The 21,730-nt window shown below is 49.8% G+C and overlaps 1 protein-coding gene across 1 annotated transcript; it reads right to left on the bottom strand.

Annotated features, from left to right (window-relative positions):
- Positions 1-10,453: 10,453 nt before the first annotated feature.
- Positions 10,454-16,494, bottom strand: Smim35 (small integral membrane protein 35). Its single transcript, XM_046438602.1, has 5 exons — positions 16,446-16,494; positions 15,698-15,844; positions 14,737-14,770; positions 13,862-13,996; positions 10,454-13,650 (listed from the first exon to the last, which is right to left on the bottom strand). Exons 1-4 carry the CDS (start codon positions 16,492-16,494, stop codon positions 13,897-13,899), a joined length of 330 nt encoding a protein of 109 aa, XP_046294558.1. The 3' UTR covers positions 10,454-13,650; positions 13,862-13,896.
- Positions 16,495-21,730: the final 5,236 nt, after the last annotated feature.

The raw sequence follows: 21,730 nt of genomic DNA, 5'->3' as shown, positions 1-21,730 counted from the left end.
TGAGGAGCGGCCTGCATGACAGAATGGAGTTAGATGATGTGGCTCTCAGGGCAGCCCTCAGCTTGCTCCAGTGGAAGGAGTGGGAGTTTGCTCTAGCTCCTGGGCCTCGGGGCTGCTCTCTGAGCACCCAGTAGGGCAGGGCTGTGGGAGGGGCTGAGAGCTCTCCCAGGCCGCAGGGTGGATGGGACACTTGCCTACTTCTCTGGAATTGGAATTAAAGTCCCCAAGAGAAGGCCCTAATGGTTCTTAATCTGAGCAACCGTCCTTCTAGGGCTTTTCCAGGCTGAGGAATGTGTGTGATGCTGTGTTTCTGTGAGCTAACGGAACTTCCTCTTTAGAAAGGCGAGGGGTGAAATGGGCCCATATTGACGGAAGAGGAAATTCTATTGAACTGTGTTTTCCCAACTTTGCTAACAGCTGTAGTCAAGGGATTGCCTGTCCTCCCAAAATATCTCTATCCACCACCCCCATGCTCACAGTCTCACAGAGCACACCCAATCCATGAGCCTGGGTCCCACCCACAGACTCCCTGCGGCCCCTACACTGCCCTGGGCAGAAGTTCTCAGAGCCCCTCCTGTGAATGGCAGATAAAGGGGAGTCATGGGCTGTGCCCACCTGAGACAGCAGCCTGGTAATTGTGAAAGCCAGGTCCAGGAGTCAGGGTTGATTGTATCAGGCCTGAGCTAGAGGCCACTGGGTACTGGGAAGTTTGACTCATTCATTTCCTGCAGTGCTCATGGGTTTGAGGGTTTCTTTCGAAGCAAACCCACAATTTAAAGGCATTGTTATTAATGGCCTTCATCACCTTTCTTCACTGTCATATTGATCTTAACTTTTCTTAATTTCCCATAAACTTCAAAAAAAGGAGATAGGGCTCAGTCAACACTGATGAGGAAGGGCTGGCTGGGATGAAATTAGTATTTTAAAAACACAACCCTGGCCGAAACACAAGGCTCAAGTCAGAGGGGTGAGGCAGGAGGCAGGGAGACCTGCTTGGGAGGTTTTATTGTAGTCAGCACTTCATTTCTTCCACAAACACCTACTATGTGCTGGACATGATGTTCAGCCCCGGGTATGAAAGGGGCTTGGCTTCGTGGAGGGTACCATCTGCTTATAAAGGCAAACAGCCAGCAGACGAGCTCAGCGACAAATATACCATGATGAGTGCCATGGACGAAATGGTATTCCACCCGAGGGATGAGGCAGGAAGCAGAGAAGCAGGGTAGGGGGCTCTTAGCTCTGGCTATAACAATAGTGTAACCTGGGGGGCTTTCACAACAGACATTTATTTCTCACAGTTCTGGAAGCTAGAAAGCCCAGGACCAAGGTGCCAGCTGATTCAGTTCCCGTGAGGCCCCTGTTCCTGGCTTGCAGTTGCTCTATGGACTGTGTCCTCACGTGGTGGAGAGGACTCCAGCCCCTCTCCCTTTCTTCTAAGAACACTGACCCCATCAAGGGCTCCTACCCTCCTGACTTCATCTACACCTAATCACCTCCCAAGGGACCCACCTCCAAATGCCATCTCATCGGGGGTCAGGGCAGAAACTGATGAGTTTGGGCATCAGGGTTGGGGACACCAATATTCACTTCATTACAGAGGCTTATACAACAGCCCAATCGAATGACAGTATTGACCAGGGGCAGCAGAAGGGACAGATTCAAAAGACATTTTAAAGAAAGAGTTGGCAAGACAAGATGACAGGGTGGAGTTAGAGGTGCTCAATGCACTTGAGCTCCATGAGAAACATGAAATATGGACATGGAAGGGAGACGGGTGCAGGGGGAGAGGGTGAGCTCTGGCTTAATAACGGTGTCCTCCAAAGGAAAGGTCTTTCAGCAGCTGCAGGACGGAGGATTCCAACGAGAACTCTGTGCTCTCTGTGATCTGCTTCATATATGAGCGCACAGTCCTTGGTGTGGGGATGGGGAGGCAGGCCTGCAGCAGATCTCTGGGCCCCCTGCAGCCAATATGCAGTTAGGATATTCACCTGGTGACCTCCCGTCTTGAGATAAAGCAGCCTGCCATCCTTTGACTTACAGAGCAAAGTGAGCCATGCTTGTGCTTGACATCTGCCTGCAGACCCCAGCCCAGAGTCTCCCTAGATAAAAATCGCAACCTACCACTGAGGGCGTAACAGCTGAGGGCTCTCATTATGAATTGTCCCATCTGCAGAGCTGATAGACTCTGGAGTGGGCATGAGCAGGGGAAGGGTACAGATAGGCGTGTGATCAGCAAAATCCTGGGTGGAGGATGTCACACCTGTACACCTACCTGCTCAGAAAGGAGAGGGTGGTGGAGTTTAAGGCCTCGCAATGACCCTGGAGAGCATGGAACATTCTTAGAATCCTGCTACCTGCTCATCCCAGCCCTGGCAGAATCCCTTGCCCTCTGTTTCCCCATATCGCCTCTACCTACCCCTCAGGGCACTCTCACCATGTCACTGCATGGGAATCACCTGGGGCATTGGCTTCCTAGGCTTCTCCCCAAGGCCAGGACTTTCTGAGTGCTGGCTTTCAGGACCTGCTCAGGAAACAAATCACAGGTGATCCAGCTACATGTGATTCCAGCACACAGCGAAGTTTAGTTGTGTGTCACTGCTTTAGGGAACAACTTGATGATTTGCCATTCTCTCCCTAGATGGTATCACCCAGTCCTTAGAGGGCCATCTGGATGCTGATGAGTCCAAGTGGCCAGGCAGGATTTCTCCCCCAAACTCTATTCAGCTGGCTCAGCAGCCCCACTTGGATGCCTGGCACAGATCTCAGAATTATACTGTGACTGCATCCTTGATACCACACATCCATGCTTCTTCCTCCCAGAGTCTTCCTCACCTAAGTAAGTGGCCTTACTCTCCCCACAGTTCAGGCCCCAAACCCAGGAGTCATCCCTTCCCACCCCACCCCAACCCATCAGGTGAGTCCTACCAGTCCTACCTTCAGGACAGATGGTGAATCCAGTCACTTGTCACCACCCCTACCTACCAAATGCATACCACTGGCATTTTGGTCAAGTTCATTATCACCTCTCCCCTGGACCAGCTGCACCTGTCCTTTCCCTCTGCTTCCACTCCTGCTCCCTTGATCTTCTCTGGGCCATCATCAGCGTGGTGTGGTGCACAGGGCTGCCTAGGCTCCCTAGAACTGGAGGTGCCGAGGGCAGAAGGCAAATGACTGCAGTGGGCATGGAGATGCATCTCTGTCTGCACAGAGGCAGCCCTCTCAGAACTGCACTTTCCAGGTGAGGAATCAGAAGGTGCTGAGAGGAGGTGATGTGGGCCTGAGCGGCAGCTGCTGTGTGTGCTGTGTTGGACATGTGCATGGGGGTCTACAGCAGGTGCAGAGAAGGCATTTGGCCCAGCTGGAATGTTTTGGGGGGCTGCTTGGAGAGTACAGGCCAAGGGCTCTGAAAACTTCCTGTCCAGCACCAGCTTCTTTCTCTTCCTACGCAGTCAACTCTTTGAAAGAGCGCTTGCCACTCACTGGCGACTTCCAAATGCTTCTGTTGCATGGACAACTCCAGAGACACCACGCACTTCATATTCTATAGGCTATCACAGCACCCCCTGAAGTTGTGCAGCCTAGAGGCCCTGCTCGCAGCACTCCTCAGACACCAGGACCATATTTTTGTCCCCACCAACTCCTTCATGTTGATAACCCCAGCGCAGATTCCCTCCTCCAAAGCCTAGTTATGCAATTAAAGGGCTCCATGTTCCTTCAACATGTCCAAGCCTGAGCCACCTTTTCCCCAAATTTGGATTTTCTCTAGTGTCTCCCATCCTGACCAATGCCACCACTCCCACCCACATGGCTATGGGGACATGGGGATCATGCATTTCCTTCTACACCTTCACTTTTCCCCTAATGGGAAAGGTGACCATGAGGTGGCCTGTCAGCCTTACCTCTTCAATAGTCCTCCAGCTGTCCCCTCCATCCCCGCCCAGATCCCCCATCAGGACAGTTTGACACCATGTCCTGGGCAGTTTCTTTTTCTCTAGCATCCCCCCCCCTCCCTCCAAATAACCTTCCCTGCTGCTCACTGGGTTCAGGGATCTCAAATGCAAATTTGAGCTTTTAATTCCATTTGCCAGTGGCTCCCACCACCTACAAGACCACACTCACAGCCTTAGCCTAAACGAGAAGGTTCTTCTGGATCTCACCCCTGCCTCCTGCGCCAGTCCCTTTCCTTCCCTTCCACACCCTCCCTCCTTCTCCCCTCCGGCCCTCACATCCCCTGCTGTCCCCAATATGCCACACCTTGCCACGCCTCCGGACCTCTGTCCACGCTGGTTCCTCATCCCCAAATGCTCTTCTCTCTCTTCATTCTTTCAAGGCAGCTCATGTGTCCTCCTCTACAAAGCTTCTCTGGGCCCCTCAGAACCTGTGCATGCTTCTAATAGGTAACCTGCACTGGACAGCAGCGTTCCAGGGTCTCTTGTGTACAAGAATGAAAGGGTAAGAGTGACATGTGCCTCTTAGTGCCTCTGTGCTTGGAACAGTGCCAAGTACCTAGTCCTGGATACAACAAAGTAAAAGGAGTGAAATTCATGAATTATTATATTACACTTCTTGGAGGTGAAGACGCAGAAATTGAGTTCTACAGCAGGTACTGTAAGATCTGAGCTCATGATTCAAGGCTGGGCCTAAGAGAACAGGCACATGTAATGCAGCAATCACTATGCAGCCACATGCCAGAGGGTAGAGAGAGCAGGGCAGTCACACCAATGGGGTTGCTGCCAGTCCACTCAGGCTAAAGGACTCCCAGGGGAGAGGTTGTTGGGCTAGAGATGTCCCAAGGACAAAAAGGAAGAGGCAGAAGGTCCAAGGATTAGAGTGGAAAGTATGCTATGCCTGACTGACCCTCAGAAGGTCTGGGTTCTAGGCTCGCCCAGCTCAGGCACTGTGTGTTCTCTGGACAAGTCCATCAGTTCAACTCTGGGTCTCCGTCTTCTTGTCTATCAAATGGAGATAGTCCTCTTCAAGCTGATTTCATTCATTGATGTCCTGGGTCTATCACTCTCATTAACATAGTACAGTCAGTACTCATTTCATTGCGAGGTCTTTGAGAGCAGAAGTCCTCTTGATTCATCTCTGTATCCCTTGCACCCAGAAAATGCCTAACAGACTGTAATGGGTGCTCAATAAATTTTTGGTAAGTCAACGAATGCATGCATGAATAGTTTTCTTCTGTTCATGTAACAGAGGCATTTGAAAGCCATTGAAAGGAGTTGAAGAAGCATAATATCCAACGTGAGGGGCAATGTGGTAATGGTGGACTGAGGCTAAGCAGATGCTTGGATGACATTAGACTGAGCCTTAAAAAGGAGGCAGCACCTAGCTTTGATTGAAGTTCACACTCAGGCCTGCCATCTGCTCAGCTTAGTCATATGATAATATGATTTTTTTTCCTGCCCTGCTATTCTCACCCTACAACTCCTGAGTGCTGTAGGAACTCAGGGCCACAGTCAAACAGGAAGCCTGAAGTGAGGGGATATGGCCAAGAAGACAGGCAAACGATCATGAAAACATCTGGCACACAGTCATTCACTCTGAGCAAACTGGCACTGAATATCTAGCCTGGGTGCACCCTCTGGGAATACAACGGGCAACCAGATGTGCTGTTTTTCCTCCTCGGCGCAGTTCTACATTACTCATACACATACATACATGCAAATACACAGACACACACACAACACACATGCACACAAATACAAACACACAAACACATACATAAGCACACACAAACACACATACAGACACATTACAAACACACGCATACATACACAAAAACCACACACACATACACAGGAACACAGGGCTATGGTCTTTTCAGCCTCAGGACATCCCACTAATGCCCTGGGGAGCACCCCTGGCAGATCAGTGCATGCACACACCTGTGACTTCCCTGTTTCTCTCAGAGCACATCAGCCCTGCTGTGACCCTCTCAGCCACCCTTCACTATGAAGCAGACCCAGGGGAGCCTCCACAGAAGGCCAAAAGGGCCACTCCAGAGTGGGAGGCAGCCCACTTGTGTCTGGGGCCTCCCTGTGCTGACCATCCCAATGCACTGTGTCCTCAATTTGGGCACAGATGACCTTATTGGGGGCCTCCTGGGGGCCCTGCCACCCTGAGTTTCGAGTCCTCCTACTCCAGCAGGCGCTGTGTCTCCTTCTTGCGCTCCAGCTGCTCCGGGGGGGGGGGGCTCTCCTCCTCCTCCTCCTCCTTCTCCTGTGGGGACGGGTGTCAGACTGAGGAAGCCACCTTACCCACCCCGCTGGCACTGGGGTTCTGGTTTTCATCTCGGCCAACCTGTACCAATGCTTTGCTGCATGTCGGGCTCTGTGCTGGGTGCAGGGACACAGCAAGAGCAAGAAGGGCCCAGAGTCTGCCCTAGCAAAAGGCTCCCGTCCCTCAGGAGTGTGAGCAACAGGGGAGCCAGGCCAGGACAAGCAGCAGCCCATGGAGCTGTGACCCGGGATGGGAAGAAGGGTGACCAAAGTGGGGCCCCTCCTTGGTGGAGGGTGTGGCAGGTACAAAGGACTATGGCAAGATGGCTTTGGAGGCTGGTGTGGCTGGAATGGGCAGCTAAGTGGGACTGTGGAGAGAGAAAGGCCAGAGGATGGAGGGCTGGGCCACAGAAGGGTCTGCTCTGGATTCCAAGAGCCATGGAGGTTGGGGTCCCCTTGTCATCTGGGGGACATACTGCCCATGTATTAGTGAGGGCGGGGTAGGTCCCACCCTGGCCCCCAGGGAGGTCCTGATGCCAGCTGGGTGAGGGACAGCTGGTCTGTGGGACTTACCTTGACCCCTGCCACTCACCTACCCACAGGGGAAGGGGGCATTCCGGTCCATTCATAGCACAACTGCAGGCTCACCGTGATCCCCTGCCGCCTGACCTCAGACACCCCACCTGCCTGCTCACTGCCTGGGACTCTGCCATCTCTTAAACCAAGTTCCCCCAGGGACAGCCTCCACACCTGCAGCAAGCCCGGAGTAGGCAGGTGACCTCTGGGCTGCGTTGCTCACAGTCCCCAACCCTGCAGGTGCCCTGCAAGTGCTTGATAGAAGTGTGCTAAAAGAATGGATGGACTCTGGAAGGTTCCAACAATTCAGGAAGGACACATAGCATGTGGTCATTAGTGCACAGGACTGAGCAGGAATGGGAGGTGTGCATCTACTTTGGTAGGGTGTGATTGATGGTGGCATGCCTGTGACCCCAGCTGCGTGGGATGCTGGGGCAGCAGGGACACTTGAACACAGGAGTTCAAGACCAGCCTGGGCAGCACACGAAGACACTGTCTCAAAACCAAGGTATCCTTTTAAGAAAGGGCTAGGGGTGTAGCTCACTTGCACATGTAATTACGCAATAGTCATACATTTACACACATACACTTATGCACACTCACTAATTACGCAATAGTCATACATTCACACACATGTACACTCATGCACACATACTCCCACACACATGCACACCTTCATGCACATACACACTCAATACGCAATAGTCATACATTCACTTATGCACACTCACACACCCACACATAGATACACCCATTCATACTCACACAAACTTTACACACTCACACACATTTGTGCACACCTATACACACACGCACACATAAGCACACACACACATGCAAATATGCACACACGCATGCACAGACACCCTCAATCTCACACACACAGATACGCATACCCTCAATCTCACACACACTGGCACACATACACACTGACAGAAACATACTCACACACACATACACTAATACACACTCACAAACTCACACATATAAATAAACCCTTTCATACTCATACACTCACATACTCTCATGCACACTCACACACAATACACATTCCACACACTTGCACTCATAAATGCACCCATACACATGCACACACTTATACACACTCACATGCTCATTAACATGCACACACACACTTACACAGATATGTGCACACCCATAGACTCATACAGACTCACATGCACTCACAACACTTACACTCACATATACATTCACACACATACACATATTCACACACTCACACATATATACACCCTTTCACACTCATGAACACTCACACACCCATACATGCTCATGCACACATGCACACTCACACACAAACTCAAACTCACACACACAGGCACACACATACACACTTAAACATACAAAGACATGCACACTAACACACACATCTACACTGACATACCCAAGCACACATACACATATGCATAGTCTCACACACACATTCAGATACACTCACATACCCATACACACATGTACACTCATGCACACATACTCCCACACACATGCACACATTCATGCACATACACACTCAATATGCAATAGTCATACATGTGCATGTACACACTGACACATATATACCCTCGCCCTCACATGCATTCACACACATATACACTGTATCAAGCACTCACAAATTCATGCACACACACTTCCACACACATACACACTCACACATTTGCACATACACTGACAAACATACACACACATACATACATACCAATACTCATACAAACACACTCACTGACACACACCCATACACTCACATACACATATGCACACTCACACCACATACACACTCACACATTTATCCACACTCACACCACATACACATGTACACAGACACACCCACACATATTCACAACACACTCACAAAGATACACACTTTAACATGCACACTCACACAAAAAAGCACACACAAACACACATATACATACACACAAACACATACACACACACACACATTCTCCACTTGCTCCTTCCCAGATCCCAGCACCGTGGAGCTGAGGTTATCCATATTCTGAAATAGCCTCAGAGCTGGAAGGGAGCTTGAGACCCTCAGGTTCAATGGCAGCTGTATGCACAACAGATATATGGGACCCAGAGAGCCTGAGCCCAGCCACTACAAGAGGAAGAACTAGGATTAGAACAGAAAATGAGGCTTCCTAGTTTCCCACCCATCCTTCTCCCACTGGCTCCTTGCTTGGATTGGATATGAGAAACTTCACCCAGCTTTGGGAGGAGCGACCCCCACCTCTGCAGGGCCCACCCAGTGGGCCTCCGGTGCTGCCCCACCTGTTGTTTTGTTGTTCTGCCGATACTCTGGGCACAGAACATTTTCACTTCTGGTCCCCTAGTGTGAGAATTCACCAGGCCACTGGCTTCCTGTTTTGTACCAAATCTGCTTAAATATCACCAATTCTAGATGGTTTTTGATCACTAAGCAAATTTTTAAAAATATAATATTGACACTCCCTTGCGCTCCTACTTTGAGTTTCCCAGACTCTGGGAGCAGAGAGAGGACACCATACATGCTTCCCTCTTGGTTCCCATCATCTGGTCCATGGGGCAAGGCCATGAAGACTCGAAGGAGAACCCAGAGTAAAAGAGCCCGTCCTCAGCTGCCAGGATCCTCACGGTTTTAATCATCTCTTGGGTTGTTCCTTAGGTAGAAGACCTCACCATCTGTGAGTGCCCTTCTCTAGAAGTTTATCTGCTCATGAGCACAGAGTTGGATGTGGGTGAAGATGTGGAGAGGAGATCAAATTGCTGGTTTTCAGAACACCTAAGACTGAGCCAGGCAAAAAGCCCCACGAAAGATGCCCTGAAGAAATTGAGCAGCCTTTCCACCTGATTTCCTGAGAAGTTGCTGCCTAGGGCCAGGACCAAGCAAGGCTCCAGAGAGAGCTCAGAAGGACTATCAGGCCTGATTCTGTCTCTAAGAAGTGGCCCCCAAATAGGAGAGAGCAAGAATGAATGAGCACAAGGAAATCATCACGTTATGGAAGCCAGAGAGTGTTTATGATTCAAATCACAAGAGAACAAGAGCTGCAGGTTTTTGAGGCGGCTCCCTGGAGAAGCAAAATTTGAGCTGGCGTGAAGGATGGGCAGAAGGTGATGCCTCGGGGTCAAGGAGGGTATGGATAACCAAAGGAAGAACGAGGAGTGGCCAGTGAGATGCTCAGAGCTGAGATGGGGCCAGGAGGCCTGAGAGTCCTGCTCATGGTAGCAGTGGACACAGAAAGGAGACCTGTTGGAGACAGGGGCTGGTTTCTTGGGGACCAAGGACCTCAGGGTCACTGCTGGCTTGGACTGAGGGTACAGGTGGGCAACAAAGGGTTATAAGGAGAGTAAATTCTCTCCAGGCCTGGAGCAGACCACTTCACTGTGCTCTCAGCCTATTTCCTCACCCCTGGGGTTGGCAGGCTACAGTGCGGATGTGTGAACGGAGACCCCACCCTGCACCAACGTGTGCCCGCCCCACAGAGGTTGGTGTTTTCCTTCCAGGGAAAGAGTGGCTTGGTTGGGAACGGTCTAGTCTTCAATCCTGGGCAGATCTCAGCAAAGTCCAGACAATGCCCAAGTAGCAGTTAGAATCTTGGCCCATTGGGGTCTAGAGCCACTACAACTCATAAATGAGAGCATTGGGACTATACTTTGTGCTTGCATCTTTTGTTTATTGAGCACCCACTGTGTGACAGCACTTATGCTAAACATGCATACAGAGAATTTTTAAAAAGCAAGACAAGGTAAGAGCCAGGAGGATCCTTGAAGAAATAGTCCAGTCTTTTGATTTCCTGATGCTGAAATAGATGACCAGAGAGGTGGAGTGACTAACCCAGGGACACATAGCATGGCAGGGCAATGTCAGAATCAGACTCTATTCTCCAGAGCTCCATCCTTACCTCACTAAGCCCGGAGGCCAGGCTGCATCCAGGAGGCCACAGACTCTGCTCAGGCTCCAGTGCAGACAGTAGTGAGCAGCTGTGGAGCTTTAGGCAAAGCATGCTACCTCTTGGAACCTTTCAGCTCCCATATGTAAAGTGGGACCAATCATAATTCCTGTGTCACAGGGTTGCCACAATGTCCAAAATGCAATAACAAGTGGGAAAAAAAGTTCCCTCTTCTAGGACAAGGCCGATTTTCAAGGTTATATTCGCTGTTTCCTCTTTACTCCACAAGCACTTATCGAGCACCTCTATGTGCTTCAGTTTTAGGGGCCCCTAGAGACCTATAGGACCTAACCTTGCCCGCAAAGGGCTCAGCTTGGTTGGGGAACAAGACAAATGGAGCAAACACGGCCCTCTACAACCAGGATCAAAAGGGGTGGTATCTGAGTCTCGAGTCCTAAGAAGAGTTGCAGGAAAAATGGGACTTGAGCCACACTATGCAGGGGCGGGTGGGGGATAAGAGGGCACTCCGGGCTGGGGAACAGCCCTGACCAGGAGAGGACCTGGGAGTGGGCAGCCCACAGTACCGCAGGCTCCCAAGGTTGCGTCTCGACTCATCTGCTATGGCCTGAAGGAATGAAGAGGGAGGGAGATGGTGCAGCAGAGGCCCTGGCACAGCAAGGGCTGGGCGCCCAGCCAGGGCCCAGCCCACAGACCTGTAGCCTTGATTTCTAGGAAGTTCTCCTCTCTTATTTATGAGCAAGTGGGAATCTGGCCCTTCAGAGTCCTCAACAGAAACATGTGGAGTCCTAGGGTGGGGCCAGGGGGGGCCAAGAAAGCTCTGCTGGGCCTGCGGAAGTAAGGAAAATGATGGGGGAGGAGAGGGGACAAGGAGCACGTCAGAAGGCCCCAAAAGAGGAAGCAGCCCACTCTCAGTTCCGCTCCCAAGGATGGGAAATACCCTCCATTCTCCCAGTCCTCAGCAGCTGTTCCTGCATCCTCTCCTGAAGCCACCAGGCCTGGGACCAGGACCACTGGGTTGAGCCCCAACCTCCTTTCAAGTGTCCTTGAAGCTGGTGGGTCCAGAGCACTTTCAGGGACCCTTGAGCAGCCCTGCAGGGACTGCAGACCCCGGATTTACACTGAGAAGGGCATGATTGAAAGCGTCACCAGGAATGGACACCCTATAGGTTAAACTGTGGGTCTAAACCAGGTGCCGTGGCGCATGCCTGTGATCCCAGCAGCTTGGGAAGCTGAGGCAGGAGGATTGCAAGTTCAAAGCCAGCCTCAGCAAGTAAGTGAGACCCTGTCTCTAAATAAAATACAGAAAGAACTGGGGACATGGCTAAGTGGTTAAGCATCCTTGGGTTCAATGTCTGGTACTAAAGTGGGTAGGGGGACCTGTGGGTCTAGTTCTCAGAGCTGAGATCCAAGGAAGAAGGAAGCCAAAGTCAATCCGTCTCCTTTTCTCCATTTCTCCCAAGAGACCTTCAAGGAAGAGAGGGAATCCAAAGCCATTAAGGGCTCTTCTCCACTCCCACCTAGTCAGAGGTAGAAGACCCAGTAAAGTCTTCCAAAAAGACTGTGTTTATGAAGTCAAGGCTTGGTTACGTGGAGGATGACGCAGGAATCCCCTGACAGGAAATGAGGGGGGAGGGGTTGGCAAGGCCACTCTCCTTCCTTCTGCTCTGCTAGATCCCAAAACCAGAAAGAAACAAGGCCTCAGGAAAAGAAAGATAGGAAGATAAATCACATGACCCCTCTCCCCCTCCCAGTCAGCTGCCTGGGGCTCCTAGTGGCCTTGGTGCTGGACAATGGCAGAGAAGCCAGGGCTGTAGTTGTGTCAGCAGGTTTCAACAGCCACCGCTGCTGATGTGAGGATCCCCTCTCACGTCCTGCTCCATCCACAGCTGCCTGGGGACTCACCCCCTCTGGATAGAACAACAGCATCATCAAGGACCGACTAGGTCAACACCCCAGGGCCAGCTCCGCCTCTGGCCCCAGTAGGTCCCTCTACAGGAAGGAGTTATGACTGGCAAGGCACATTGTCCTGCTGTCCTCGGGTGACAGCTGTTTCTTCCTTTCTCTTGTTCTTATCTGCTTCCCTCAGCCTCGCCTGGGTTCCTCTTTCTGCTTTCTCCACTCCACCACTCTACCACTTTCTGCTTCCCAGGGCCTACTTGGTTCAGGAAACCCAGGGCACTGGGAGATACTGTCCCCTGTGCCCCATGCCCACCCTGGCGCAGGAGCCCAGGCTACTGGGACATTTCTAGTCTATTCTCAGAACTACCAATCAAAATTGAGAGCTAACCACATTCGGGAGGCACTGAGGCCTGTCATGGAGGGAGAGCGGGCCCAGGGCAGGGAGTAGAGCCGGGTAGAGGGCAGCAATTCCAGGGAAAGAATGGAAAGTGCCAGAACGAAGCATAGAGGGAGGCAGGGCAGAGTAAAGGCTGAACTCCGTCTTCAGAGAAGTTGTCCTCTGATGGGAAGGTAAAAAACCCTGTCTGGAGTCCCACCTCTATTTCCATAGAACTTTGCCCAGTGAAGATATGACTGTCTTTCCAGCCCCTGGTGTCAACCCTATAAGAGAAAGTGATGGGACCCGCCACCTGAGGTGCTCCCTCTGGAGTCTGGGGGCTCCTCCCACACTGTAGGGTGTGGCTTGGCTCCTCAGGACGCCTCAGCAACTCCTGCAGGCTCAGGGCCTCCTGGAGTCCAGTCCTTCTCCCTGGGGTGGCCGCCTCCTCGCTGGTTCCTGTGAGAAGGCTGCTGCCACCTGGCCAGTCCCTCCCCAGAGGCCTGACTCTCCCCAGGACTCTCAGGTCACAGGCTAGTGAAGTATCCAAAGAAGACTCCTCATCCTCCACCTTCAGAGGCCAGGCCAGGTCTTGAGGACCCAGAAGAGGGAGAGCAGCCCAGGAGAGCCCAGGATGGTCAGGAGCTAAGCCAGGAGTCTGTTCCTAGAAAAGAAAAGGAAGGGGGAAAGAGAAGAGGTGTGAGAAGGTTCCTCTAAACCATGTCACCTAGTGAGGCTTCTTCCAGCAAGAAAGAAGGCACTAAATCATCTCTGAATTTTGAGTGGTCCTTGGCGCTGGGCATGGGTGCCTGGACCCCCTTAGGGCTTTATTTGGACTTGAGATTCACTCAGGAGTTCTGCAGCTTCTCACTCACCTCTCCCAGGCTCTAGAAGCCAGGTGCTGCCCCCGTCAGACTAGCCCGTTGGAGAACTTCATGTAGCCGCCATCTGGACTGCTGATATGGCCACTGATGGTGAAGGGTGGCCCCACTTCCAGATCCTTCAGGGTCCTGAGAAAGGTTATCTTATTAAGCTCCTAGAGCTGAGAACCCAGCCTCTCCCTGGGGCTGCGTATCCCTGGACTAGACATAGGAAGACATTCCTGGCTGTGGGGGCCATCTCCAGGTAGCTGACTCACTGACCTATCTTCCAGAATAGGACTAGTCCCATTTCTCAAGGCCAGGAGGAGCAGGACTGCAGGAAATAGATGAGATGACTCAGCCCAAGAGGACCTTCTGACTCCAGCTCCCCTCTTCTCTTTCTTTCATTGCTCCTCTTTTAACACCATACTGTGCCAAAGATGGCATTGTTCATGATCACAGCGTCTCCGGCATAGACAGTGAAATGCTTGAGGACAGAGAGAATACCTAGGCACCTTTGTCCCCTTAGGAATGCATACCACAATACCGGCCACACTAGAACCTTACCAAATAAATGATGAATGGATGGGTGGATGGATAGAGGGATGGGTGGATGGATAGAGGGATGGGTGGATGGATAGAGGGATGGACGTTCCCTGCCTGAGAATGATCCCTGCTAAGAGGATCACTGTCATTAGGATCTCACATGGTTCTCTCTATGCTCAAGTTTTTCATGGAACTTTTCCAAATGGATTCTATTTGGTTTGTGTAGGGGTACGGAAAGGAGATGGGAAGGGAAACAGTAAGTTCTGGCTCCATCTTTGAGTCTTTCTTCATCATACTTAACCCCCAGTGCACACCCCACCCAGATCAGCTCTGTATCTACTCACCGGATTTGGTACAAGTTGAAGACAAAATTAGGCCCTGGGAAAACAACCAAAAAGAGAGTTAGTAACTCCAGGGAAACTGCCAGGACCCTTCCAGAATGATCTGGTACTCCCTCACCCCTGTCTGGAGGAGCAGATGACTAGGCCTTGGGATGCCGTGTGAGGGCCCAAGGCTTCTAAGGGCCCTGCCCCTGTTGGGAGGGAGGCAGTGCCAGCCTAGAGTTCAAAAGAACCAGGCCTCCTCGGTTTCAATCCCACTCCATTCTTTTCCACCCCTGTGACTTTAGCCTCACATCCTCCTTTACTTCAAAAATGGAAGCTATAATAACTTTGTCCTCCTGTGGAATTTTTTAAAAAGAATAATATTAGGCAAAACATTGTAGGTGCTTAACAAATATTTGTAGACACCAGTTAAAGTTTACTATAGATCTAAGAAATTTTCACTACCTCTCGTCATTCCATCATGTCCCTCCCACTTTCCCAGAGTCCTATGAAAAGCACAGATTTGTCCCTAGAATTGAAAACACCTCAGTGAATTCCAGGAGACTCCCGGGGAAGCTGGAACGTCGGCACGCTTAGGAGAGGACCCAGGACCCACGGATGGGGCAGGGTCTCCCAGGAGCCAGACAGGACCACCTGGAACTTGGCCTGCCAGTCCCTTGCCCTTGGCCTTGAGGGCCCACACAGGCCCCTGGGAGAGACCCCTGTGGGCCATGAAGAAAGGGGAAGCTGGCTGTTTGCTGGGGTGGGAGGAGCCCCCATTCTTTCAATAAAGGTCACATTGCCCCACCCCAGCCAGTTCAGCGCTCAGCTACCCAGTCAAGGCTTCAACCACAGAACTGCCACAGGAAAGAATTTTGCATCCCGCAGTGCTTCAAGACTGGCAGTTCCGCTGCCTTGGCAACCGCTACAGGACAGGTGGGGCCGGGCAGAGCTGGGGTGACGGGGGCCAGTGCTCACTTACCCTCCCAGCAGTACCCACGCTGGTACCACTTGGCCAGGCTGTAGCCGAGAATGGACACGAGCAGCAGTGACAGCCCCACGCTGAGGATCAGGCCCAAGGTGCTAATGGAGTCCTCCCCTGCAGAGGGACACAGCAGCCTCGAGTCCTCTCACAGCCCCTCGCACTGGCTGACCTGCACCATGGGCCACTGCCCATCAAAGTCACTATCCCCTGGAAGTCTCAATCAGAGCTAGTTCACTCAGCCCGACCACACTACCACATAAAACTCAGATACTTAAATTGTTAGAGTAAGACATGCAATAGTTAATCCAAAGGAAGTGACCTCTGATAACAGCTTGGAGCTGGGAGGCCTTCCTGAATCCTCAGGCATTCTGCTTGATGGAAAAGTCACTGCTGTTGGGGGATGAGCCCGGGACATCCAGCCTTGGTGTGAGTGAGGTGGCTGGGAGGGGCAGGCTGGAGATGCCCAAGAGCACAGACCCGAGGAACTGCTTTCCCCTGCCCGCTCTTCAAAGCCCATGTGCCCAGCAGCAGGGTGAACCCCGGGCTCTGCCTGCTGCTGGTACTTGCCCCTTCTTCCCTTTTTGTGGTATGAGCACTTGGCTAAATTTATATTTTGTTTGTAAAGCTTCACCAAGAGACGGAAACAGACTGGAAATATGTGGGGCCAGAGACGAGAGAAGCAGAAGTAGAGGGAGACAAGGTTCTGAGGAGAGGCTGAGGGTAGGCGCACCATGGGACAACCCACTTGGGGTCAGGGTGCTCATGAAGGGGAGAGCAGACCCCTCCAGCCCCATGAGGCACCAGGACTGTGGCAGAGCACGATGATTTGCCTCCTTGACCTAATGGCTTGAGGGGTGTTGCCTAGAGGTCAAGAGGTGCACTGGTCAGGCCCAGACCCTGGGTGCTGGCTAGCATCTGAAATCCAGCTCTGTCACTTGCCAACTCTGGGGCCCATGTCGCTCCCTTCACCTTGCTAACAGTCAATTGCCGTGGTGCAAAGTGAGACTAAAATAAGTACACATAGAGTTATTGTGATGATGAAGGGAGATGTTGAGGAAGGAGCACTGAGAAGAGGGCCTGGCACACACAAAGTGCTTAATAGATGCTGGTCATATCATTTGTTGTTGTTGTCATTAACATTATCAATAATGCAAATACATTTTTATTTGCTTTTTATTTATTCTGGTGGTGGGGATTGAGCCCAGGGGCACTTTATCATTGAGCCACATCCACCAACCCTTTTAATTTTTTTATTTTGAGATAGGGTCTCACTCAGTTGCTGAGGCTGGCTTTGAACTTTCGATCCTGCTGCCTCAGCCCCCCAAGTGGCTGGGATTACAGGTGTGTGCCACTGCACCCAGCTTGCAAGTACATTTTTAAATACTTCACAGTTCTCCCCACCCACACCTTTCTGTCTTTCATGCCCCTTGGTCCTTGCCGTTAAAGCAGCCATGTGAAAAGAACATGACCACCAGATGCAGAGAAAAGGGAGTCTCTCCTCTGTCTTTAAGGGATCTGTCCCCTGGAAATCTCAATCAGAGCTAGTTCACTCAGTCCAGGCCCTTAGAGAAACACAAAGAATTCACAGTATAGACAAAAAATAAGTGAGCCTAAGATTTACCTTCTTGGTCAAACTGTTATTGCAGTTTAGCCTACCTGGCCAATATAATTACTAATATTATTTCCTCCCCTGGGATCCTCAGCAGCTCAAGAGCTGGATAAAAAGAGGAAGCAAGAGATGACACAGTCTAAGGAAAAAAAAGGTATAGGGAGCGACCACCAGTTTCTCACTGGGGGGTTCTTCTTCCTGCGGAGGAGGGTGTAAACCACCTGAGAACTTAAAAGTCTGAAATAATTAGTGAAGAACAAAAGACAAAGAGTCAGAAATGTATTTACAAAAGTAGAGCCCCCTGATAGGTCCATTCCACACGAGAGCTGGAAGTAGACAAAGGAAAGACGGCTCCAGTGGTTTACTTAAGGGGGTACATTAAAGGCAGGGATAAGGTTAAGGGGCAGAATCATGCTTCAGGATATCTTGTAGTCAGCAGGTTGATTGGCATCTTGGCAGGTCACACCTGTCTCAGGTGCTGTGTGGGACTTGGCAGAGTGGGATAGGAATTCACAATGTGTCAGGGCAGTTAACCAGAGGAAGGGTCCACTGGTCATTCCCAGACACAGATGCTCTTACCACATGAAGCCCATGGATGGCTCCCCACAGAAAGGCTTAGCCGATGCCAATATTGGAGTCCAGCACAGGAGCCAGCCACAGTGCCCCAACCCAGAACCCAAGAACAACTTAGAAGCGGCTGCGATGGTCTGAACTCATCCTCCAAAATTCATGTTTAAATGTAATGGCTAATGTGATAGTATCTGCCATGTGAGGACAGAGCCCCCACCTACTTGGAAGGACACAGTCACAGGATGCCTTGTTAAACAGATAGCAGCCCTCACCAGACACCAAACCTGCCAGAACCTTGACTTCCCAGCCTCCAGAAGTGTGAGAAATAAATTTCTATTCTTTACAAATTAGCCCCAGTCTCAGGTGTTTTGTTATAGCAGTACGAATGGAGGAGAAGCAGAGCAGTGGCCTGTTGAACTGGAAGGTGCCTGAGGGGAGGCAGGTGCAGGTGGGTGGGGAGGGGAGCGGACCATGTAGCAGCCCCTTGCGAGGCCAAGCAGTTCTTTTTTTTAATATTTATTTTTCAGGTGTAGATGGACACAACACAATGCCTTTATTTTTATGTGGTGTGAGGATCGAACCCGGGTCCCGCCTGTGCTAGGCGAGCACTCTACCGCTGAGCCACAATCCCAGCCCCTCTGGAAGTATTTGATCTTATCTTCTCTGCGCCAGGCACTGTTGCAAGCACCTGAATTACAGCAATAAGTAGAGCCAATAAAAATCCTTGTCCTTATGGAGAGTGCATACCAGTGGAGGAAACAGGCAAAGCACAAAGAAATAAATTACATGGCACCCGAGAAGGAGGTGCCTGCTAGGGGCGGGGAAGCAGAGAGAGTACTGTGAGGGTGGAGGGGACATTTTAAATAAAGTGGCCAGGGAAGGCCTTGTGGAGAAGGCACAACTGAAGAGCAGAGATGTAAAGGAGGTGAGAGAGTGTTGAGAGGCTGTGGCTCTCAACAAGAGAGAGAGACGGGGGAGGCCATGCAGATACCAGGTAGGAACGTGCTAGGCTGCGGAAGCAGTAGGTACAAGGGAGACAGGAGCAGGGCCCGCAGGCCCAGGAGCGCAGGGCAGCCCTAGTGGGGAACCAGAGAGCAGTAGAGGAGGTGGTTACGGGAACCACTCCTGGGGTTCCTGGAAGGCAATGAGGGGAACTTGGCTTTTCCTCTGAACATGATGGGGAGTCCTAGAGGACTTAGAAAAAGGACATGACCTGAAGTTTTGAAAAGATGTCACCAGCTTGCTACTGTGTGTCAAGAATAGACAGGGCAGAGATGACTGAAGACGTGTTACTGAGGCAACTGAATAACCCCTGCAGCTTCACCTGCTATAAATTAACTTAAAAATCATTAATTTGGGAGGTCACACCACTGGACGATACATTATTAGTCTCCTACTGGCTTTGCTGTAGGCAGCACTTCTAATGTGGGTTTTGATGGGAACGGTTGCCTAGGTTACTGGGCAGGGACCTGAAGGCCACTTTTGCTGAAACACTGACTCTTCCCTTTGGCCTGCCGAGGTCCCGCGGGTGGCTGCAGCAGGATGAAAAGCTTGTCACCTCTGCCTTCATACTGTGTCTGTTGCCTTTGCTGCCTTAACCTTTGGGTCAGATTTTACTCATCTCTCCATGTACATGGGGATGTTCTTTCCAATGTTGATCAGCTGAGAAATGTTTTGTCCAGAACTATAATATAGGGTTAAGTTGACCTAGACTTACCAAGTCTCTTTTTTTCCCTCTTCAAGACAAAAACCATCTATCATCTGCCATGTCCAGAAACACCAGACCATGAAAGAAGCAAAAAGAGGTAGAACCCTAGTTCCTAGAAGATCTCAGCCTATTTCCAAAAAAGACACGAATATCCCTTCCCTTCCTTAGACTCTGTCCCTCATTATTCCTGACCTGTATCTGTAACCCTTCAACTCCTTGGAGTTGAGAAGTTGATTTGCAAGCACAGCTCCTGCTTCTTTATTCTTTGGACACTATTTGAATAAAGTTCTTTCCTTTCCCATCACCTCTTGAGTCTCTGGCTTTATCAAGTGGCAGCAGAATCAGATTTTTTTTCCTGTTATAGAAAAACAGAAAAGGGGGGCTAACTGCAAACATCCAAGCAAGCAATGATCTTTGCAAGAAAGTAGGGCAAGAACTAAGACGGGGTCAAAGAAAGGTCATCTATGTGGGTGATCAAGAGAGGGAGAGTGACCTAAAAGTTCAGGTCTTTAAGAACTAGGGAGTGGTGACCCAGTGGGCAGGGCCCGTGACTCAGCACGGTGTGATAGTAGTACTGGTAGTGTTTGTGGAAGTTGGGGTTTTGAAGGGTTTCATCAGAGGAATGTCAACCAGGGGTTGAAAGTACCAGAGGAAAGCACCAACAGGGGAGTCCCGGGCCTTCCTGACATCCAGAGGAGAGGCAAGGGAGCTGCTGCTCTTTGACCATCCCTCCTCCCAGGAGCGCCTTTGGCCTACAGGCGCTGGCCTTTCGAGGATGTTCCCTTAAGTAATATTCCTAGTCGCCCTTTATCTACCCTTTCACTTTTATTATAAAATGTTTCATGCATGTAAGTACATAGAATACCATAATTAACATCCATGTAGTTATTACCAATTTTAAAAAGGTTCTAAAATTTGCCATTCTTTCTTCTAAAGCATCTCAATCTCAGAGTAGTCCTTTCTTCTCACTCCCTTTAAGTAACTGGTCTCCCAAATTTGTTTATCTTTCCTATGCACATTTTTAATTCTGTCGCTTCATAGTTTTTCCATAAATCCTATAAAAATGGTAGTAGAAATACTTCTGCTTCCAGCCATCGTGGAATAATAGGGACCCAATTTACACTCCCATCTTCAATAACTAGAAAACCAAGCAAAATATGTAAAACAAGTTCAAGGTAGTAAAGGACGGTGGTCCTGAAGGAAGAAAATGAAGTGAGCCATCCTCTGAGATTGCCCAGTTTACTGTCCAGGTGAATTTCCAAAACCTAGTACAGGGAGGAGGAACCCACAGAAAGCCCAGCTCAGTCTGAAGTTGAGGAGACAAAATCTGGAAATCAAGGCAGTTAGCCAAAACCCCAGAGAGGAGGGAGTTGGACAGAGAGAATGATTTCCAGAAATCCATCAGCAAAGGGGACCTCAGAGTCTTGGGCTGTGGCTTGTCTTTTAGTTTTACTTTTTTTTTTTTTTTTTTTTGAGCAGATTTTTAACTTTTATTTTGGTCCAATTTGTCCATATTTATATTTCTTATAAATCTTAAAAAACTCATCACTAGTTGGATATATACCCAAGTTTTAAAAGTTTGTTTTTAATAGTTATACTTTACCCAGCATTCATTTGTTATTATATCCATTCCATAATTTTTATATGGAAAATTCATTTTCTTTCTTTTCCCTAATACTCTTCATTGCTGCTGCATTCAAGTTTAACAGAAATGTACGCTTCTTTTTCTGGACTTAATACTATCTTCTGCTGCCATAAGTGTCTATCATTTACCATTCCTACATTGTTTTATTTACCTATGGGCTCATAATATATCTTGATAGCTGGTAAACTTAAACACTCCAACTTATCCTCCCTCAAAAGCATATTAGTTATTTCGCTACTTTGTTCTTTCTTGCAAATTTTGACATTAGTTTTCAAGGTTAATGAAACTATGTATAGAATTTTGGTTAGAATGGTAATGGACATATAGGTTCATTTGGGTAAATCTAATATATTTGTTATACTTAATCTTCAAATCTATGAATATAACACATTTTTCATTTATTTGGGCCATTTTAAATATAATGTGTAATTTCTCCTTTAAATGTTTGTTCTTCCTTTTTAAAAAATGTATTTCTATATATTTATAGTGTTGTTGCAA

The sequence above is a fragment of the Marmota monax genome, unplaced genomic scaffold (assembly GCF_021218885.2).
Source record: "Marmota monax isolate L192 unplaced genomic scaffold, Marmota_monax_Labrador192_F-V1.1 WCK01_AAM20220418_F8-fsc00081, whole genome shotgun sequence".
NCBI lineage: Eukaryota > Metazoa > Chordata > Mammalia > Rodentia > Sciuridae > Marmota > Marmota monax.
This window is presented reverse-complemented; position numbering and strand designations above follow the sequence as displayed.

Excerpts from the sequence above, each read along its gene's own strand:
- Smim35 (XM_046438602.1), bottom strand. The coding sequence starts at position 16,494 with ATGGGGCTGGAGGGGTCTGCTCTCCCCTTCATGAGCACCCTGACCCCA. Across the intron at positions 15,845-16,445 it reads CATGAGCACCCTGACCCCAA|AGGACTCGAGGCTGCTGTGT; the intron begins GTGGGTTGTCCC and ends AGGGGCTGTGAG. Across the intron at positions 14,771-15,697 it reads GCGTGGGTACTGCTGGGAGG|GGCCTAATTTTGTCTTCAAC; the intron begins GTAAGTGAGCAC and ends TTGTTTTCCCAG.